At 42.2% G+C, this 23,158-nt stretch overlaps 1 protein-coding gene across 1 annotated transcript in view; it reads right to left on the bottom strand.

The window, feature by feature from the left end:
* The window catches only part of LOC124788450 (solute carrier family 22 member 7-like), a 158,364-nt gene that overhangs the window by 95,631 nt on the left and 39,575 nt on the right, over positions 1–23,158 (bottom strand). Inside the window, exon 3 of the mRNA XM_047255722.1 lies at positions 4,788–5,018. Coding sequence (XP_047111678.1) covers positions 4,788–5,018 — 231 coding nt within the window. The remainder of the gene's footprint in view (positions 1–4,787; positions 5,019–23,158) is intronic.

The following is a 23,158-nucleotide window of genomic DNA, read 5'->3' as shown; positions in this document are numbered from 1 at the left end:
GTGGAATCAGTAGAACTAAGATGGACCCTACTCCAACAATTCAAGAGAAAGTTTTGATATATATTAAAAATTGTAATTTTATGCTTCAAACTGGGAAAAAAGTCACTCTAGTCATTAATCCTAATGCCTCTAAATTACAAGCACAACCTGAGATCCACAAGGAAAACATTCCTATATGCCCAATTGTAAACTATAGTTTTACAAATAAATTCATAAAACTTTGCCAGGGTTCCTTTTGAGCCAAAAATTAAATTCAATTTTAATTGATAAATATGTCTTCTCCAAAAAATACATACTAAAAACATTTCTGATCTCCTAGCATCAGTTAAAGAATTACAGATACTTAATGATATACTCCTTTTTTCATTAGATGTTACTTACTTATATATCAATGTCCCAGTTGGTGAAACCATTGAACTGATGAGAAAGAATTTAATTACACACCGATGTTTACCTATTCTAGTAATTGTAGAGTTAGTAGATGGGCTAAAACATGTCTTGTCACACAGTCGCTTTACTTTAAAGGGGGGTAGGACGTCAAATGGGCAACTTGGAGCAAGAGAGACACCACAGGAAGTTTTAAGTTCCACTGTCTATAGTTTTACAAATAAATTCATAAAACTTTGCCAGCATGACCAGGAAGGACTCAAGATTCACACTCAAGGCGGTGGAAGTTCAAAAAAATAAATAAAAAAATAAATAAATTTTAAATTTTTTTACATGTGAAATTACATCATTTTTTCACTTACTATTGGCTACATTTGGTAGTACAGGGACACTTTTCTTCATAAGTAAGAGAGATTCTTAGATGAATTTTGCACAGCCTACAGGCAATATTTACAGCTGTATGAAAGTCTGGAATTTATTTAATGTATGAAAAAATTAATGACCTGTTGCATTTTAAACCTCATGTTTAGAAGAAACTCAAATAGCATAATTAATTATCTCAGTTTTTACCACAGTTTTTAATAGATTTGGAAAATTCTGGAGTTTCATACACCTTAAGTATGGTTTGTATGCTGTGCAAATTCTTCGAAGAATGTCTCTTACTTGTGAAGAAAAGTGTACCTACAGCAACAAATGCATCCAATAGTAAGCCCCAAGGGATAGCAATGGGATGTTGCATAGCTGAAACGTTAGCCAATATCCTCATGGATCATATTGAGAACAAAATCCTAAACAACAAATCAGATCACACAGTCAGCTTTATTATTTATAAAAGATATATAGAAGACACCATTATACTAGTCGATGGTAATGACAAAGTAATCAACAAAATCTACAATCTGTTTAATAATACCCATCCAAATTTAAAATTCACTATAGAAAAAGATAATAAAATTAATTTTCTGGACCTAGAGATTTCAAAAGCAGATAGCAAACTAGCCCTTAACATATACAGTAAGCAAACTACCACAGATATTATTATTCATGAAACATCCTGCCACCCCACATGATATAGCCATCATGCATACTTCCATAGCATGATTGACAGATTGCTAAGAACCCCCACATCTACTATAAACTCTAACAATGAAATGAAATACACTGAAATCGGTAGCTGTAAGTAATGGATACCAAGAATGGCTAGTTGATAATATCTTACAGACAAAGAAAGAGATAAAACATATATAGCGAATCAAAAAATTACCCTAACTAAAGACAAAAGCATTAAGAAACCAGATAGATAAGTTTTCCATATGTAGCTAGTATCTTGGACAAAATAAGTAATGTATTTAGGAAATGTAATGTAATATTGGCTTGTAGAATTCATAATAACATTTCAATAACGCTGCAAAAGAATTTAGTTGGATAAAGGGGAATATATGGGAGGCCAGATGTCCACAGAATTAATTGTCAACAATACGAAAACTTTTACATAGGCTAGACTGGGAGGAAACTAAAGACAGCGTTTCTTGAATACACACACCAATCAAACACTTCAGCTCAGGGCTTCCATCTTAAAGCTTATAATCACACAATAGGCACCATTGACAAGAATATGCAAATACTACATCAAGCAAAAACGGAATTAAGTATGAACTTTCTGGAGGAAATTAAAATCTTTTGTAACCTTGTAAAAAATCCAAATGATGTTCTCAATGAATAAAAAGATTTGAAAAATAAAGATTTCTTTGAGAATTTACCTGAGGTCTTTCACTTACCTGATTCTAATCCCTAACCTGTCATTTTCAAATATACCACTACTTCTCCCTCTTACACACCATCTCCTTAGACTTGTCTTCATGATAGACGTTATAACTTCGTTTTGTGATGTGAAAAGATTGCCTGACATACATATGACAAGTTGCACATAGCATTTCAGTGTCAACTCCTGATGTTAATGACACTTTTATTGCATACAGTTTTTTATAACCCTGTCAGGATTCTTCACTATGCAATTGCAGTACAAATATATTATATTATGTTCTGTTATCCACATCCTGTGTATTACCATTGTTCATTATAAATATTTACAAGATGTTTGTAACTTTTCTCCTGTTGTTTTACACTGAATATGGTAAACACTCAGTAATTCTATCTTTAACTTTTACTATATTTGACATGGACTTCTGGTGAATAAGTTTTCCACACCTAAAGTATGTTTGTAGTCCAAAGATGTAGTTCTCATTTTAATGAATAACAGGTCGCATATTTCTTTTTACTTATAACTGTTGTCAAATGCTTTTATGTACATAATTCATCTGCAGCTCTATATCTACATTCCATCTAATGAGGTTGAGTGTGTACATAGACAAGTATGCATTTTGTTTAGCAATCACTTAAATTGATAATGTAAAGAATTTTTTATATCTGCTTCTCAAAATGTACACCCAATGGTCGAGCCCCTAATGCCTTTAGCTTAACGTTTACATTGTTTAAAGAATGTTACTCATCACTACCACTACTATATACATGTGTTGTCAATACTCCCTCAATCCAAATTTGAGTGCATGGTTGGTTACACTGTTCTTATTTATTCCCTCCCCTTATTTTCGATACTAGCACTACTGACATACTAAGCTTCCAGCTAAGCACTGTAATAAAACTTCATTAACATATGAAGGTTTCCTTTAAATATAGTCGATATGTGACAGTAATTGTTTCACTATGATAACTTGGATATATATGAACACTGAGTGACGTTTCAAACCATTTAAGAACACCGTATTTTAGTTTGTTTTAATGTTATAGATGCAATTTCCATTACTTTTATGATATTATTGACGTTTGTTTATATACTCATGCATTTCATTAGGTATATGCAATGAATATGATACTGTGTAACATTAGGGTTATATAATTTTTCCACCTTGTACTCTAACATTTACGTTATCTTATGCCTGGAGATAGAAACTTAGTTTTCTGTTTACACATGAAACTATACCAAATATGTTCACTAAAGATAGTCTAGTCCTCTATATTGCCAAGTAACATGTCATCAAGATATTTTTTAATCACATATAACAAAAAATTTCTTTTAAAGATCTTTGACAAACTTCTCATCATTTTTATAAAGTATAACTTACAGTCTGGATCTTCTCCTCTACTGCTCTGTATACATTTAGTATTTGTGTGTTTGCTTCTAAAGTCCTGTGTCACAAACTTACATTCATGGCACGCACTACACATTTTTAGTAATGACTAATGCAATATGGTGGCTTAATCCATTTTATCCCACTCAGTATTCATGTTGTTTTGCACTTCTTTGTAAAGAACTGTTAACATTTTCTGAATACTACATACATTTATTTGTATCTTTTTAGTATCCATGAATATGGTCCAAGACTGAAACTGGGAGATATTTGGGTTTAACTTAAAAGCTCCTGATGGTTCAATTATGTATTTTATACAAAATTTTGTAAGTTGAACGATCCACACAACAGTTGCTGAATCAACAATATTTTTGTTGTTTACTACTTAACACTAAAATTCCATCATCTGGTGTACAATAAAAAAAAACACTTAACTGACTGAGGTCGTCTCCAATTCCAGTGTTGTCATTGATGAAAAGTTTTGCAACTGAATTGAAAATAGGTGACCAAGGATCCACTGAACAGTTCCCATGCTGTGTGACCGAAATTTTCGTTCCATGACAACGCTGGTGGAGGGGGGATATTACCTCAATCGGTAAAATGTTCTTCTTTTTTATTTTAATCCACATGATGGAATTTTAGCATCCAGAAATCGGTCGTGTAGGCAATAAAAACCTTTTTCGATTCAGCAGCTGTTGTGCGGTTCCTGAAATTTACAAAATACAATTGTGGCTGCTCCACAAGAATTCGAAGAATAAGTATAGTCAGAGAGTTAAATTTCAGCACTGGCAAGGAACAAATACAGCGACAGCCTGGGGCCCTGTTCTCGCCATGCACGCACTCATAAAATAGTTGCGAGACACCTGGGGGAATTTTTCAGATAAGAACTGCTTGAGCCTGACCTCACGGAATCCTCCTCTGCAGGAAGTCATTTTCCTTCAAGTGAAGGTTCCTCCTAAAATGTAAACTGCATTTCATGGACGTACTGTGCATCATTCCTACAGCCACATGGTTGCACAAAGAGCTGGAGGTCACTTCTGCTGGTTGTTTGTGAGCTTTCAACTCAGCGTGTGCCAGCTCTCCAAGTGGCTCACTGCTCCCCTCAGTCAGATGTAGCGCTCTGGTGTACGGGCGATTGCAATGCCACTACTCATTCTTGTACTCACAAACAGGGATTGTTCGTATCCTTTAACACGAAATGGTAATAGAAAATACAAAGGTAATAAGAATAGAAGGATTTTTTTTAATTACATGTCACCCATGTAGCCGAAAAGCAGTCCCAGGGCTGCTCCAATGTTCTGTGCATAGAACATGACTTCACTGACAATGTGCATGTCGTCGCAGACCCAGTTCATCTCTGACGGCACCGTCTGAGGGTACCACGTGTCGTCATACTCCCAGCCATGCTGGCAGGGCACCTCGGAAGCACCGTCCAGGGCACTTCCGTTGTACATCAGGCACTTGCTGAATGTTCCTCCTTCCCTGTGTAACATACGTAGATCCTCATTATAAGTGCATTTTACAACATAATCTGAAAACTATAGCACTGGATACAACTAGAAATCTAGGACAAAATCCAGAAACCGTTTGAGAAGTTTGGTTTGCACACTGTTGTATTGCCTGACAAAAAACTAGAATCAGTCACATGACACCAGAGATAATTATCGTTTACTGATGCTCGATCTCTCCCCTGTGTTTTGTGAGTTGCAGTGGATTCACTCTACAGCTGTTTTTTACTGATAGGACTAGAGCAAGGCTTCCCAACCCCTTCCCTTAGGGGTCCGCTGGCTCTTTCTATGGGGTCCGCGGCTACCTTTCACCAAATCGTGTAAAATAATGAGTAAAATTACTGAATAAGAATGTGAAAATCAAATTTATCACTTTTTTTTCGTGTGATCGCCAAGCTGCCTTTGCGGTTCCTAAGTGAGAACGTATACACAGTTTAGTGCCGGAGAATGCGGCTACTCTGAATCGACTGTTTCGCAACAATACGGGGGTCGTTTGTGTCCCGGCTCACGACGCTAGATGCGCTGAAACCTTTTACGCATGCGCGGAGCGAGCTTCGTCGACCAATCACAGCGCTCGCTGGCACGTATGCGGTCCCAGGCATCATTAAATGTTAAACTTGCTTTGTCAGTGCACTACCTATTTCATAAGTCGATTTTTGACCAGTTTATTACTTCTAACATGGATCGGTGGCTGAAGTCAGGATCACTGAAGAAATGTGCAGTTTCTCCATAGCCTTCACAACAAGGGAAGTTTCCAGTTGAAATGAATGAAGAGGGAGGACGACCAAAGGAAGACTTTACATACATTTGAACATTTTTCTTCGGATTCTATGAACACCCCCCCCCCCCCCCCACACACACACACACACAGCTGTTATGAAACATGCATGCTCCTTACACATCAGTAGCCAAATGTTAGAAGTGAACAGGCCATGAGCGAACAGTTTGGACGTGATGTTGATTGCTCTTGGAGGAAGACAGCTCCATCGTTTGAAATTTCAATTACCAAGTAATTTTAATCAGGCTATAGTGTTTTGAACAAAGTGAGTAAATCCGCTAGTAAGTGTCTGGATACAATGGGAATTCAAATTGGATAGTTAATTTCAAGTTGCTTTCATTCATCTATAAACCAAAGACTATTGATACTTCGAGGGGGGAGGGGGGTCATTGGGAACATAGCACTTGCATTAAGAAGCTTTCAGTTCCCATGGGTTTCGCTCTGAAATTTAAAGTTACTGTGCTCCTGACTGACTAGGGGTCTCATGTATTTTCGACTGAAGAAGGGGTCCGCCAGCTGAAAAGGTTGGGAAGCCCTGGACGGGAGTGTAAGGAATCTCTTCTGGAAGACACCACTCAGTCTTACTATGTGGACTAAACAGTGAAAAAGGACAGTTACGAATTAAACTACTAGTACGTTAAATTTGCCTAATTTCTGACAAAGTGAAGCACCAAGCATGTTGATGAGGTACTCCCATGGCCAACGAGATACCCATATCTCTGCCTGACAGAACACACGTTGGGCAAGCTCGGATGTCAACTCTATTCTCGTGCCAGAATCCAGGAGATAAATGGTTCAAATGGCTCTGAGCGCTATGGGACTTAACTTCTGAGGTCATCAGTCCCCTAGAACGTAGAACTAGTTAAACCCTAACTAACCTAAGGACATCACATACATCCATGCCCGAGGCAGGCCAGGAGATAGAAGACGAGTTACAACACATGTAGGTCAGCTTGCCTCGGATACAACGGCAATAGAACCAATGCATGCATCCAGGACTGAGTGCGCGCAACGCCATACTGATAAATGGGCTAACACTTCCAGGATTTTTGAAAATTTGACTCGGTTTTTTAGTCACTGCAGTAAGTTTACAAAGCCCTCAACTCATGAATTTTCAACGCGTTTCCTCCTTCCTTTTCGGTGCTTCACTTCTTTTGTGAGGCACTGAGTGAGTAATGAAGTGGTCTGTGATGGAAAATAAATATTTTTCTACAGGATTAAAACATAATTGAAATGGTGTAAATCCACCTTGTTTCATCCATGAATCTATTGCTGCTGTAATATGTTGTTATTTACTTTGCACAAATATGGTCTTAATGTACAAGTTCCTAGAACTGTAAGCGAATGATAATGTGAATGAGCTGTGGCGCGGCTCTCGGGCGCCAGACGCTATCGATTACTCCTCTGGTCGAGGTTGGCACTATGTGCGATCGCGAGCGCCTCCTGTCGGAGCGGGTCCTAACGAGGGAGTGAGTGCGAGTACGGGAGTGTGGGGCGGACAGCAGGGGAGAACGGACATTGCGGCCGCACTCTGAGGCGACAAGAGAAGAGTTGTTGTGCACGGCCGAGAAGGAAGCGTTGAGCAAGGCGGCAGTCAGCATCGCTTTCCGGAGGACAGAGAGTTGCGGCAGTCCAGCGAGCAGACACCAGCTCCGGGAGCAGTGATCCGGTTTGTGGACGTGACGTGGGTCGTATTTTGGCGCAGTATAGTTTGCTTGGTGCGCATCTGCTGCTCCCTTTATGCCCACGCGTGTTGTTCTGTCCGTACGTGCATTGAAAAGGTTTCGCTCCGGCTGGAACAGTGGCTTGTGCTTTACGTTCATGCACCCAGACTCATTTGTTTTGCTGCAGGCAGCTGTAATTTCAGAGATTTTTTTCGTCGCGATTGCCTTAGCCCGGTGGTGCCTAGTATCCGAGAACACGACAGCTAACGTGTGACCTGTTGTTTTGGGCTTTGGAGTCCTGTTTGGGCAACCTAGTTATCACGCACACAAATGTGTTGCTGCCGAGTGAGATTAGTCCTAATCTTGTGGAACTGAGCTTTCAGTGACTGGCTCGTCTGCAAGTTAATTAATTTAACCTTTGTGGTGTGTTGTTTTTTTGCTTTCAATGGTGAATTTCTTGTCATTCTTTTGTGTATGTTTCGCCGTTAATGATAACTGTGAGTAAGATAGCAGAGTCTTGAAGGGCTTGCGTATCCTGACTGTAATTTGGCAACTGTTTAATTTGATTTCTTGTTTATCGGTCTGGTGAAAACTTATGCCAAGTTTAATAATTTCCGCCTGTGGTCCGGAAGTTGGTTTGAAGGTAAATCCGTTGGTAAATCTTTACTGGACCTAACTGTTAACTGATATTGCGTTGAACTAATGCCATTATTAAATCGTTTCCTGTATGCTATAAATTGTATTACCATAGACAAGGAGACAGAGCACATCCTGTGGTCGAGGGGTAGGCACGGTTGCTGCTTTGCGCGTGGCGTCTTGTCGCTCGCTATCATTTCCCGCGTTAGTACGGGCAGCGTGAGATTTGTTCGCTCGCGGTTGAATGGCCGCTAGTCAGCTGTGTCTGCTCCCACTTCAGGGTGTGCCGTGTTTCGTAAGGCGTACGCCGTCTTTCAGTCACTGTTACTCCTGTGTTGCTGTCGGTCGCTTACCGAAACGTTAGTCTGTTTTAGCACGGTGGCCACTGGGCCGTGACGATGTCGGTTGATGACCAGCGTTGGGGCGGTCGTCCGCTCTGAGTGGCTTCGGTCGCTTGGACTTGGCAGTTACCTTCTGGTTAAACAGATCAAACTTGTTTGTTTGCTGTAAATTCCTAAGTAGTTTGTGAGAAAAGTTGTAACTCAGCTTTTCATGATTTTACACAATTCAAGCATTTTGGTAAGGCATTTTCCTATCTATGTTTTATTTAAATGAGAATTCTTTGTTGGGGTTATTCACCTGTTGAAACTTAACATAAAATTTGTAACTTAGCTTTCATGATTTTACTTAATTTAAGCATTCTTGTAAAGCAGTCCTTTATCTACGTTTTATTGATTGGTAATTCTTTATTGGGGTTAATCACTGGTTGAAGGTCAACATATGTTTGTAACCAAGTTTATGTCCTTGCTTAATTGAGCTTTGTTAAGAGCCTTTATTGCTAGAAGATCATTAAAGCTTGGGTGCTTGTAATTGTGAATACTGTTGTCTATGTTGTGAGCTACCCTTCCACTTCCACAGCCAAGCTGTCCTATCTACCAGTACAGTGAAGACTGTAAGGGAATGACAATGTGTCAAATGTGCAAATGTGGTAGTCGTTACTCAAAGGCGGGGAGTAATGTTGTTCGGTAATTTGCCTTCAAAACAATTACAGGTATACAAATTCATTGCCTTTCAAGTCACCACAACTCTCTCCTGAACCAGAAATTACTGTATTTTCAAAAATAGGAAATTAAACATACAGAAATATGTGGGGTTTTTAACGATACGTCAGTGAGATCCATTGAATACCATTACCATTTTGGTTCATGTGGTGGAGCGGAGCCTGTGATCTGGGGCAAAAGGTTGGAATCAAACAACAAGAGGAGTGCACAAAGGACGTGGAGGCGAGAATCAAATTGGAACACAAATAGATCTGTTACATTTACTGATTTGTTTCCAACTGAAGGCATTCCTCTCATTGATAATTCATACTGTTCTTTGACCAATAGGAGACATATTTCAATTGACTGAAAACCAGTGCATGGCCAACGGCCTTGCCGCAATGGTAATACCGTTTCCCGTCAGATCACTGAAGATAAGCACTGCCTAGTGCTGTTGGCACGGGGGTGCACGCAGCCCTTGTGAGGCAAATTGAGGTGCTACTTGGTTGAGAAGTAGCGGCTCTGGTCTCGTAAACTAGCAAAACGGCCGGGAAAGCAGATATCACCAAAACCTCTTCTCATTGTTTAGCAGGGGTCAACTCAAAACAAATAGCGCTCATCGCGCCTTTCATGCCAGCGTCGACAAGAAGTGTCGTTTTTTGTTTCCCATTACAAACAAAATGATACTTAAAGCGTAATTTCAAGTACCCATTCTATAGAGCTGATCCAGGTTAGTGTGAGGGTAATTACCCGTGAGGGGTAAATGAAATTTTCTAAACTGAAACTAAATCATTTTCAAAAGATTGTGGTAAGGTCTTATGCAACCAAACTGCTGAGGTCATCGGTCCCTAGCCTTACGCACTACTTAATCTAACTTAAACTAACTTACACGCACACATCCATGCCCTAGGGAGGACTCGAAACACCGACGGGGGCAGCCGCGCAGACCGTCACAAGGCGCCTCAGAATGCGCGGCTACCTCGCGTGAACATTTGCAAATTATTATTACTATTATCACAATTTTGAAAGAGTGTAATACTGGTTATATAAATTATCAATAATTATTGTTTCTCAATTAGCAGCATTAATACGGTGGATGGTACAGGTTTCTCACATAGACCAATACACACATACGTTGCGCTCTATCCCGTTCATCGCTGATGATAAAAGCGAGACATACACGTAACAAATGCTAATTATCTCAAGAAAACGTCTTCTCCAAGCTATAGACAGAACCTGCAGTAGTTCGGAAACTGCACCATTACTCTCTTATAAAGAGATAAAAGAAATAATTGACAGGATGTAACAGCAGTAATTCCACAATCGCTGCTATAGTGCTGTCATTATTGTTATTATGATTATTGGTATTACAACTACGCTACTGGCCATTAAAATTGCTACACCAAGAAGAAATGCAGATGATAAACGTATAATCATTGAACAAATGTATTAAACTAGAACTGACATGTGATGACATTTTCATGCAATTTGGGCGAATAGATCCTGAGAAATCAGTACCCAGAACAACCACCTCTGGCCGTAATAAAGGCCTTGATACGCCTGGGCATTGAGTCAAACAGAGCTTGGATGGCGTGAACAGGTACAGCTGCCCATGCAGCTTCAACAAGATAACACACTTCATCAAGAGTACTGACTGGCGTATTGTGACGAGCCAGTTGCTCGGCCATCGTTGACCACACGTTTTCAATTGGTGATAGGTCTGGAGAATGTGCTTGCCAGGGCAGAAGTCGAACATTTTCTGTATCCAGCAAGGCCCGTACGGGACCTGCTACATGCGGCCGTGCATTATCCTGCTGAAGTGTAGGGTTTCGCAGGGATCGAATGAAGGGTAGAGCTACAGGTCGTAACACATCTGAAATGTAACGTAACCGTTCAAAGTGCCGTCAATGCGAACAAGAGGTGTCCGAGACGAGTAACGAATGGCACCCCCTATCACGCCGCGTGATGCGCCAGTATGGCGATGACGAATACACGCTTCCAAAGTGCGTTCACCGCGATGTCGCCAAACACGGATGCGACCATCATGCTCGTGTAAACAGAACCTGGATTCATCCGAAAAAATGACGTTTTGCCATTCGTGTACCCAGGTTCGTTGTTGAGTACACCATCGCAGGCGCTCCTGTCTGTGATGCAGCGTCAAGGGTAACCGCAGCCATGGTCTCCGAGCTGATAGTCCATTCTGCTGCAAACGTCGTCCAACTGTTCGTGCAGATGGTTGTTGTCTTGCAAACGTCCCTATCTGTTGGCTCAGGATCGAGACGTGGCTGCACGATCCGTTACAGCCATGCGAATAAGATGCCTGCCATCTCGACTGCTAGTGATACGAGGCCGTTGGGATCCAGCACGGCGTTCCGTATTACCCTCCTGAACCCACCGATTCCATATTCTGCTAACAGTCATTGGATCTCGACCAACGCGAGCAACAATGTCGCAATACGATAAACCGCAATCGCGATAGGCTACAATCCGACCTTTATCAAAGCCGGAAACGTGATGGTACGCATTTCTCCTCCTTACACGAGGCATCACAACAACGTTTCACTAGGCAATGCCGGTCAACTCATGTCAGCACGTTGTAGGTGTCGCCACCGGCGCTAACCTTGTGTGAATGCTCTGAAAAGCTAATCATTTGCATATCACAGCATCTTCTTCCTGTCGGTTAAGTTTCGCGTCTGTAGCACGTCATCTTCGTAGTGTAGGAATTTTAAGGGCTAGCACATTACTGTTAGTGTCTGAAGTCCGACGCAAATCATTAACAGTCTGAAGTCTTCCAATTTCCGACCATTCAGAAGTAGGAGGGCAGCTATCAATCGAACAGTAACAACAGTGCACACATTTTAACTTGGTTGATTTTAAATGGATCTGCAGTGTGCACGTCAAGCGATTGTACAATGGACAGTAATAATGCCAGGGAATTGTGCTTTGTCCAAGTGTCTGCCCTCACTGCAGATAGTTAGCTTTCTTATCTGAGAAGGAGTTGTGGGTAACACTTGCCATGCACCACGAAGTCCTTCGTCATTCATTCTAACACCTTCCCTTCCCTCCCTAGTCCCGCCCCCCCCCCCACTCACACACACACACACACACACACACACACACACACACACACAAACCAAGTATCATTCATCTTTCGTCAATTTAAAAATAAATGTGTTCGAAAAAATGTCTTTCATTCTACAGTTTAGTTAGGTGCTAAAGATGGTAATGTGGAGGAGGTGGCGGTAACAAGCGGCAGGGCAGGGCAGGGGGTGGGAGGGGGTGAGGGCGGGGGTGCTAGGTATTGTCTGACTGCACTTAGGGGAAGTGGTCTAAAAAAGGTTAGGAACCACTGGTCTAGTGCTATATTTTTATTGATATGTATTAACCAGGTTAGTAAAACACAAACAATAACCGGTACTACGGCACCGAATGAGCACCACTACATGATTGGCAGGAGCGGTCTGCACCCGCCAGGCCAATCGTATCACTGCCCGAGTAATGGTTATTATTCGAGTTTTACTGACCCTTTTAAATACATATACATAAAACAAATATTGAACCAGGCGAATCTGAGACCGCCTTATCGAATGAGCACGCAAAATTACGCTAATAAATCATTTTGTTTCTAAAGGGGAAACATAACGGTACTTTCCGTCGAGACTGGGCATCGCATGAAAGACTTGATGAGGAGTACTGACTCCAGCTACGCATTGCAGAAACGGCAGTGCAATTGTCTGACGAAACACCAGAGAAAATGTGCCTGACAGCTGTTAGGAGAGACACATTGTATACACTAGGTGATCAAAAGTATCCGGACACCTGGCTGAATATGACTTACAAGTTCGCGGCGCCCTCCATCGGTAATTCTGGAATTCAGTAGGGTGTTGACCCACCCTTAGCCTTGATGACAGCTTCCACTCTCGCAGGCATACGTTCAGCCAGGGGTTGGAAGGTATCGTGGCGAATGGCAGCCCATTCTTTACGGAGTGCTGCACTGAGGAGAGGTATCGACGTCGGTCGGTGAGGCCTGGCACCAAGTCGGCGTTCCAAAACATCCGAAAGGTGTTCTATAGGATTCAGGTCAGCCCTCTGTGCAGGCCAGTCCATTAAAGGGTTGTTATTGTGTAACAACTCCGCCCCAGGCCGTGCATTATGAGCAGGTGCTAGATAGTGTTGAAAGATGCAATCGCCATCCCCGAATTGCTCTGCCACTGTGGGAAGCGAGAAGGTGCTTAAAACATCAATGTAGGCCTGTGCTGTGATACTGTCACGCAAAACAACAAGGGGTGCAATCCCCCTCCATGAGAAACACGACCGCACCATAACACGACCGCCTCAGAATTTTACTGTTGGCACTACACACGCTGGCAGATGACGTTCACCGGGCATTCGCCATACCCGCACCCTGCCATCGGATCGCCACATTGTGTACCGTGATTCGTCGCTCCACACAACGTCTTTCCACTGTTCAGTAGTCCAATGTTTACGCTCCTTACACCACACCAAGTGTCGTTTGGCATTTACCGGCGTGGTGTGTGACCTATGAGCAACCACTCGACCATGAAATGCAGGTTTTCTCACCTCCCGCCTAACTATCGTAATGCGAGTAGTGGATCCTGATGCAGTTTGGAATTCCTGTGTGACGGTCTGCATAGATGTCTGCCTATTACACAATATGATCCTCTTCAACTGTCGGTGGTCTCTGTCAGTCAATAGACAAGGTTGGGCTGTACGCTTTTGTGCTACACGTGTCCCTTCACGTTTCCACTTCACTGTCACATCGGAAACAGTGGACCTAGGGATGTTTAGGAGTGTGGAAATCTCGCCTACAGACGTAGGACGCAAGTGACACCCATTCACCTGAGTGCGTTCGAATTCTGTGAGCTCTTCGGAGCGCCCCATTCTGCTCTCACCATGTCTAATGACTACTGAGGTCGCTGATATGGAGTACCTGGCAGTAGGTGGCAGCACAATTGACCTATTATGAAAAACGTACGTTTTTGGAGGTGTCTGGATACTTTTGATCATATAGTGTATATGCCAGTGTAAGACTTTATGTTTCTGATTCTGTCCTCTCTGCAAAAATTCTCTTTCCAACGTGATTTGTATAGTTATTTGTCAGTATCTGTGAGAGTGCGCTTTGCACTGGGAATTTGACAGTTTGCGGCACACCTAGTCCCAGTCTCACGCAGCCAGCCAAATAAGCATTGCTCCTGAAGTAGTGCGTCAAAAGGAGGCACTGCTGGATCCAGTCAGAAGTTACAACGAGCAAGTTCTTGGCAGAGCCAAGTGCAAGATCCTCGAGAAGCTGAAGTACTACCTGAGTGAATTTCATGCTGATAGTTGCACCCTGATGGTTTTAAGATTGACGCAGTGCACTGTGTTGTGTGCGAGTGGTGCCTTGGGTGTATCTGCCAGCAACAACATTCTATGTGGTAGCTGATGTAACTTGCAGCGTGCAGGTGTGCACAGTGAGTGAGAGAAGTTCAGCTTCTTGAACTACAGTTGTAATGTGTCAGGCAAATCCAACACCTTCCATGAAAACCCTGACACAATAAGCAAATCCAGCAGTATGTCACATAGCTCCAAATAAATCGTGACATTAAATTAACCAAAGTAATACGATTAACGAGTGAGCAAATGGAATACCACAGACTAACACAAGAATGCCTAAATGAATGTCATACCTTCCCACCGTGAGACAGACGCAGTTCCAAGGGGAGAAACGAGAACAGAAGCTGAGAGCAGAACCGTGTTAAGCTAGAAGGCCCTACGATAAGGGACGGACACCCACGTCGCCAGCTAACCACCAGGACCACCCCCAGTCCATGTTAAAAGATAGAGCCCTTCAGAAGAACAGTATAGGTCTTACGATAACACTAAAAGGGCCACACCAGCTGCAAGTTTTAGCGTGAGACATTGTCGCGTCTCTGTTACGTTACAAACGTTAAAAACATTGCCCCACCACGAAAAGTATAACGTTTCTCATTGGATAGATAGAATTTTTGTAGGTGGAGCTTAAGGTTAATATTGAGACCCTGATTGGTCAGTTGAAAACACAGCCGGATAGCTTTTTTTAAACCAAATTCGGTACACTGTAGTAAGGAGAATTTAGGAGAGAGTTGCATCCGAGACGGCGAGCTGCATGGAGCTGCGCCGCCCGCCGCCCCCTGACGCTGCCTAACCAACGACGACGCTGCCTAACCAACGACAAGGTAACGAACGCACGCGATGCCGCATAACAGCGCATAAAGCTCCACTCATAACTGCAGAAGGCTCATCAGTTACACCCCCGTTTTACGTAATACTGGTGTCGATCATCAATTAAATCTCATGGTGTTCACATTTGCTACTTGAAATAAAAATCTGAAACGCGATGATATTTCTGTTATATAATTATTGAGAAGCCACATCAGCTGCTGTAATTTACGACAAGTTAGATAAGTAATCCAAGATAATTGAGGATCACTGTAGACCATTTTGATAGTTTTCTCTTCCGTCAAACTTCATTTAAACCTAGATTATAGATGTGATATGGCATAGGTCATCCTTAGATCCATTGTAGAACTTGGAAACCCATTCAGGGAATAGTCGTTCACATTTTTGTTGAACGCAGTTGGTTTTCATCATCCTGTATTAAAACATTTCCTTTTATCAATAGTGCAATTTGTAAGCAATGTTTTGTGAGTAGAATAAAATTTCCAATGGTAAACTTAACTGCTCTTTCGACGTTATTTTACCAGCTAACTAAAAATAGGAAACCCTTGAACCCCTTCCACTAAATTTAGTTAGTATTAAGATTCTTTTACAGGGAGTGCAGTGGAGCTGACGCTGAAATCATTAAGTATTTGGTTATATCATTGCTAGTCTCACTGAACTCTTCTGAACTCTACATGTTATGTGTGGTCTGGCGTCTCCTTACCCACAACAGGTCCCAGGTTCAAACTAGTCAATTCCCTACAAATTACGCTCAGAGCGTCGTTGCGCGAAAGTGGTAGGGGGACACGACTTAGAACAAACAGACACCACGCAGAATGATAGACAGGCTGTGAACTTAACTAATTTTATTTGGTTCAGGATGCTTTTGTTTAAACTACACAGCGAGCTTAAATCAGTTGTTGGCACAATTGTACAAAGAATTCATCTCCTTATTTGTTCTATGCGAATGTTCAATAGAATAGATACTTTGAAGAAGGAAAGTGCCGAAAAATAGATTTTTGTTTGTTTCGTTTTACCAAAAGTGTGTTAGCATACAGACGCACTTTGTGAGCCATAAATGAGTTACAAAAACGGAGAAACAGAACCTACTCATCTGTTGGCTTAATCAGACTTGGAAAATACTTGGCAGTTTGGAGAACGGAACGCACTGCAGTTTCGAATTCGTTCACCCTCTGCGCTGGTGGTCCTACCTGCTTTTCAGTTCTTTAATACATCGCGTTTTCAGTGCATCGCGGCATTGTTTTGTGTTTAATTTTTCAACGTCTGAGTTTACATATCCGTCATAGAAGCAAATGAAGAACAAATTATTGATGTAGCAGCTAAGCTACATGTTTCAAAATCGTGTTTGTTTGGAGTTTCTAATGCGATGCCATGGTTTTTGTTGTAGGCCACATTTCCTGACGAAGTATGTAGCATGCTGCTGTTGCAAATAAACAGTTTGAACCCTGATATTGAATAACTTCATGTTCTCAGTGGCATCTGATAAGGTCAAAACTGTAACACCACTTCAGTGCGCTTTCTCCTTGCATTCGTAGCTACTGGTCGATTCACAAAAATATGTGATACGTTAGTACCTCCGAAAGCGAGGGCACTCCTTTCTTCGAGGTAATCGTAATTTTGGGATTGCGGAAAGGAAAATCAAATGACTACACAGAATTTAAATATCACAACAATACACTGATTTAATTCAATTCACAAGGAAAATAAGATGCAATATTACTCAAATCTCTGATGAAAATACACTGGATTTCAACAATCAGTGGCCTTAATTCCACAAATAATCAACAAAGTTCCAGTAAAAGTCCCCATTTTCGATTTACAAGTTCAGGCAGTTACAATATTCCTTCCGGAGGGGTTAATTAACTGTATCTGCGTTGTCTGATATTTTGGTGAAAAATATTTTCTTTGCCGCAAGAGAACAATGCAGGATGCCCCAAATTCCATCAGAAACCGTGTGCAGTGAAAAAATTCCGATACAATATATGATGGTACAACATGTACCCAAGATAGTTACATACATTCCATATCAGAACTGGCCACTTTGCGAGGCGGTGTTGATGTGACCAACAGCTACTGCGAGGGCGGAGAAAATGAAGCGCATTGATGGTCTTTAGAATAAATTTCATAGATAAGGCTTTCAAAGTCTGTGAGAAGTACAGATGTTTCTTGCATATGTCGTATTTTTTAAATGATTTGTGAAAATGTAACTGATTCTGATGTTGTAATATTAAGTTTTAGTGCTTAATTCATGATCAGGTTGAAGAAGGGAACAAATTCTCGGTTTTTAATACTGTGACGCCTCCTTCAGAACAATTTATCGTCCTAAGGTTCTGATATAGGAGTCTAATGTAAAGAATTTCATGTAACTGTTTGGTTAAGACAAAATTATAATTAAGAACAGGCGAAAGTTTTTTTTTTTTTTGTATTTACCCACAAAACGAGATTTTCGATTAGTTCCCTTCTTCAAACTACAGAATCAATTGTGTGTGTTAATATATCAGATTTTTTAAGATATTTGTGTCGGTGTTTTGGTGTAGTGTGTGGGTAGCTTGTGTGGTCGCTGTCTAGTGGAAGTAGTAGCAGTAGACCAATGTGTATTTATATGTTATTTACCTCATCCCAGATAAATCTAAGACTTAACTGGTATTCTTATGTTTAATTGCAGAACTTGTCTCCATTGTCATTAGTTGTTATGGCTGAGGGCCATGCTCTGTAAATTGTGAATGTTAGTACACGATTACGTATCCAATGGCAAAGGCTCGATTTTAATTATGTTGATTGTGTGAAAGATATTGGCTGCACTGAATGGTTTGAGCCCTGCTCAGGGACTTCTAGGAGCTACAGGAGGATATATTAACTTACTAAAAGTGTAACAGCATGCTGTTGCTCACGTGTATTTTATGCTTAATAATTTAATACTTAAATTCATTTCCATAATTGCACAGCCACCAGCCCGACCCCATTCCAGCTATGTTCTACACAACAGTTTCCATTCCACTGTAAGCATATGATCTGTCATATTGACTGTTCTTTTGCTCTGTGATTAAATTCATGATTCTTATTAGTTGATCTATAGCGGTATTTTGGATTTGTGGGATTTCTGGGATTGTGAGCTGTTCTATTCCGATCTGGTTATCATTTATTTTTTAGGTTGATGGGAAGGAACTTTATATACTTCCTTTTTCTACGCCATTTAATACTGAGAAAAGTGTTAATGCGTGAACTTTTCCATGTAGCAGGTGGCAGCATTCTTGAAACTGTTAACTGATCTCATGGGGGTATTTTCTTTACGTACTTTGAGCCTGGCTTGTCTGCTATTTTTTCTCTTTTGTGAGTAAATTTTTGACGGCCAATAGTTTGACCAACTTTAGTTCTTCAACAATATTTTTTCTTATATATTCGTATTTGTTTCATTCATATATTACTGTAAATCCGCCATCATTACAGTGTAAATCCTGCCTGTTTTGTAATTATGACTTACCCTCCCTAATCCCTTCCTATAGTTTTGTTTCTCTAATGTGCTTGCCTGTTATTTTTCTGTGCGTTTCTCTCAGTTTTCTTGATTTTGATTAAATCGTTTACTCATTTTACTATCAGTTCGATTATTAGTCTGTTACCGATACAGCATTTTTCCTTCTGATACTAAAACATAACTAATGTTTGCATTTGTTATTTTAGTTCTTGTTTACTTTATATTTAAGAAATTTGTCTGTGACAGTTATATTTCCACTTCATTCAGTTGCATTTCAGTGATATTTATTATTCCTGAGTAAAATTTGTGTGGAAAGTTTTAACTATGTGTGGTGTGTGTGTGTGTGTGTGTGTGTGTGTGTGTAAGAGAGAGAGAGTGAGAGAGAAGGGGGATGCAGGAAGGGGGATAGAGTGACAGACAGACAGACACAGAGACAGAGATAGAAAGAGAGAGAGAGAGACAGAGGAAGAGGGACAGAGGGAGGTGAAGAGAGAGCTGTAAGTAGTACATGTGCAAACTGTATAGTTTTTCGTTTAGTTCAAGATCTTTCCCACACTGTCGCCTAATTTCAGTACAGAATGGCCAGCCTATTTCAGATATTAAGGAAATTTCACGCAAAATTTCATATTTTATTTTTCTTTGAGTCTTTCAAGTTCTCAGATGGCTGTGAGCGCTATGGGACTTAACAGCTGAGGTCATCAGTCCCCTAGAACTTAGAACTATTTAAACCTAACCAACCTAAGGACATCACACATATCCATGCCCGAGGAAGGATTCGAACCTGCGACCGTAGCAGTCGCGCGGCTCCAGACTGAAGCGCCTAGAACCGCTCGGCCACACCGGCCGGCTCAAGTTCTCTTGCATTATAATTTCAACTATGCCTATCTGCCACTCAAACTTGTTCTTCAGGACAGAAGCAATTCATTTAAGAGGAAGCTACTAAAGTCAACATCACACGACCCACAACGGCGTCTCTGCACAGTAAACCAGCGTATCCATGCCACCGTTTAGCCAATGGGGGACATGAATATGGGGGTCAAGTCTGTGGTTGCTGGAGAGTCTTGATGGGAAAAGCACAGTTGCAACTCTCTCTTGTGATACTGACTTCGGCAAGGACAACTCCTGCCGTCCACACGTGGTCCTGCTCACCAGTACCAGCCACCACTCTCACAAAACTAAACCAACACCTGTCCCACAACCTACTCAGTTCATCTCTTTGTCCAGACACCTAGACTGGTAATCAACCTTTATCTGTGCCCCATGGGAAGCCTTCCCCATATTCTGAGAACCAAGACTACAGATCAAGTATTCTTCATTTAAATCTCTTATTTACCCACCTGCCTTCTGATGCTCCTGTTCTGCATCCTGCACATCTGGTGTCAGAAGCAGAATCTAACCCATTGCTCAGTATGGAGGATGACCATGAAATTTTGGTTCAAATTCAAAACTTTGTGGCCAGTTATAATAATTGTTGCTGTTACTCTGTGCAAGCCAGGCGTTTAGTGGTCATGTCTTCCTGTGTGGCCTGATATTCACCTCGTTAGCGCATTCCAGTATGCCTGGGGCAGAGTCTAACTTGCAGCAACACTGCTGTGTGTGAGCTGAGCACAAGTCCGTCACCTACTGTCATCGTGCAAGTGAGCTGCTTGCCAGTGCCTCCCCTGGAGGGCAGAGCGCATCAGTGCACTGTGACTGATTGTTACGACATGCTGCTGGCCAGAGGAATGCCCCATTGGCTACAGGTCAACCACCAGCACCCCTCAACACCTACCTGCCTGCTTACCATGCCACTCCCACCGTGGCAAGCTGCTCATCAGTGCATGGCTTAGCTGCCAGCCACAGTGCGGCCACCATCGTGGTCTCCTCGCCATGGCGACTTCTAGCCACGTGGCCTATCTGCTCTAGCTGTCTGTGCCGTGGACCATGCTGTCTCAAGCCACTCACACATGTGCCCATTTGACGCTACCAACCTCAAGCCATGCCCCCTCCATCGCCACCATCGCACTTTGCTCGCCACGGTTGCACCAGCCCTCTGAAATCTGAATCCATGCAGCCCATCTGCTATAGTTGTCTTTGCTGTGGACCATGCTGCTTGATGCCACTTACTCATGTGCCCCATTTCACGCCACCAAACTTATTCTGTAGCTGACCCACCACCATTATCAGGCCACCTTTCTCATGCCTACACCAGGCTGCAGCAACCTGTAGCAAAGTGGCTCATCTGCTGTATCTGCCCCTGCTGCAGATCATGTTGCTTACTGCCACTTAGTCACATACTCCACTAGCCTCATTCCGTGACCAACCAGTCGACAAAATGGTACTGGCCTCACGATGGCCGCACCAGTCCATTGTAACCTGTAGCCATGCGACTCATATACAGTAACCCTTTGTGCCGCCCTTGTAGCTGCACTTTAAACTTGCCATCATCCTGCAGACGCCGTGTGCTTGTCGCCCTATCAGCCACTTGTTACCGGGAATCCTGGCGCCCAGTTGTATGGTGCACAACGCTCACCTCCACGAGGACCACCTGCAACCATATGTCAAAGCAGCCTGCCAAGAGCTGTTCTGCCTGAGGGCCCTGGCAACGACCGCTGTGCCATTTTCCGCTTCAATGCTTTTCCTGTTAGCTACGTCAGGTCCACACAATCCACATACACATTGCTGCCATCAACCATCACACAAAGTGCGTCACACTGGCCAGTGCCATGACTAGGTGAGCACCCTTGAACATTGTTTAACGAAAGCAATTGGGGACTCTTAGACCTTGGAACTATAGTTTTAATTGGACAGTGTTAAACCTATTGTGGTCAGTTTGTTTATGGAGGACTTTGAGGAACGTACATTGGAGTCAGCGACCTTGAAACCTGCGTGTTTTTCAGATATGTAGACGATACTTTTGTTGTTTGGCCTCATGGTAGTGAGAATTTCAAAAAAATGGTTCGAATGGCTCTGAGCACTATGGGACTTAACATCTGTGGTCATCAGTCCCCTGGAACTTAGAACTACTTAAACCTAATTAACCTAAGGACATCACACAACACCCAGCCATCACGAGGCAGAGAAAATCCCTGACCCCGCCGGGAATCGAACCCGGGAACCCGGACGCAGGAAGCGAGAACGCTACCGCACGACCACGAGCTGCGGGCTAGGGAGAATTTAAACCGGTTTTGGAACACCTGAATTCAATCCACCCGAATATTCAGTTAACTATGGAGGTGGAAAAGAATGGATGCCATTCCTTCCTTGATATGTTGCTCAGAAGGAAGACTGATGGTACGTTGGGACGTTCTGTTTATAGGAAGCATGCTCACACTGACTTGTATCTGCGAGCTGATATTTGTCACCACCCAGCTCAGTGTGAAGGAGTGCGTCGTACATTGGTTCACAGGGCCCAAGTTATCTCAGACCCTAAAAGTTTGGCAGCTGAGCTATCACATCTCGAAGTCACGTTTCGTCAGAATGGTTATAGTGAGAGGCACATCAAACGTGCGTTGCGCTATCAGCCTTCTATGCAACGGGTGAGTGACGATAGCAACGAAGTGGCACCTAAGTCTACGGCCTTTTTGCATTAAGCGGGAAGCATTTCAAACAGGATTGGCCCTATTTTGCGGAAATATGATGTGAAATGTGTTTTTCGACCACCTTCTTAGATTAAGGCCCAGTTGGCGTCCGTAAAAGATGATCTTGGTTTGTGTAAGGCTGGTGTTTATCGTATTCCTTGCAGTTGTGGCATGTCATATATTGGTCAGACAATCAGGACCGTGCAAGACCGGTGTATTGAACATAAGCGTCACACACGCTCACAACACCCGAGCAAATCCGCTATTGCAGAACATTGCCTTGACACCAGTCATCCTATGAAATACAACAACACGGAGATTCTGGCTTGAACGTCCAGCTATTGGGATAGTGTTATTAAGGAAGCTGTTGAAATCAAACTATCAAGCAACCTTATAAACAGAGATGGTGGAGTTCGTTTAAATGCTGTTTGGAATCCGGCTCTCTCTCATCAAAAAGCAGAGGGACAGAATTAGTGCAACCTGACTTGTTGATTTATAGTCACTATCGATATTTCTGATGTTGGTTATCTTTGGCTGTGTGTTGACTCTGCTGTTACTTGTTCTGCGTGTAGTATCTTCCTTGTTTCTCCTCTGTGAACCGAGGTATAAAATTCCCTTGCACATTGCTTCCTCCTTGCAGTTGTGCCTTGAGAATGGCAGGGTGTGCTCCTATCGAAATATGGGCGGTGGTCGACGATGTCACCTGGCAGTAAACACGTAAGTTATTTGAGTGTTAAACTAGAAT

The sequence above is a fragment of the Schistocerca piceifrons genome, chromosome 3 (genome assembly GCF_021461385.2).
Source record: "Schistocerca piceifrons isolate TAMUIC-IGC-003096 chromosome 3, iqSchPice1.1, whole genome shotgun sequence".
Classification (NCBI taxonomy): domain Eukaryota; kingdom Metazoa; phylum Arthropoda; class Insecta; order Orthoptera; family Acrididae; genus Schistocerca; species Schistocerca piceifrons.
This window is presented reverse-complemented; position numbering and strand designations above follow the sequence as displayed.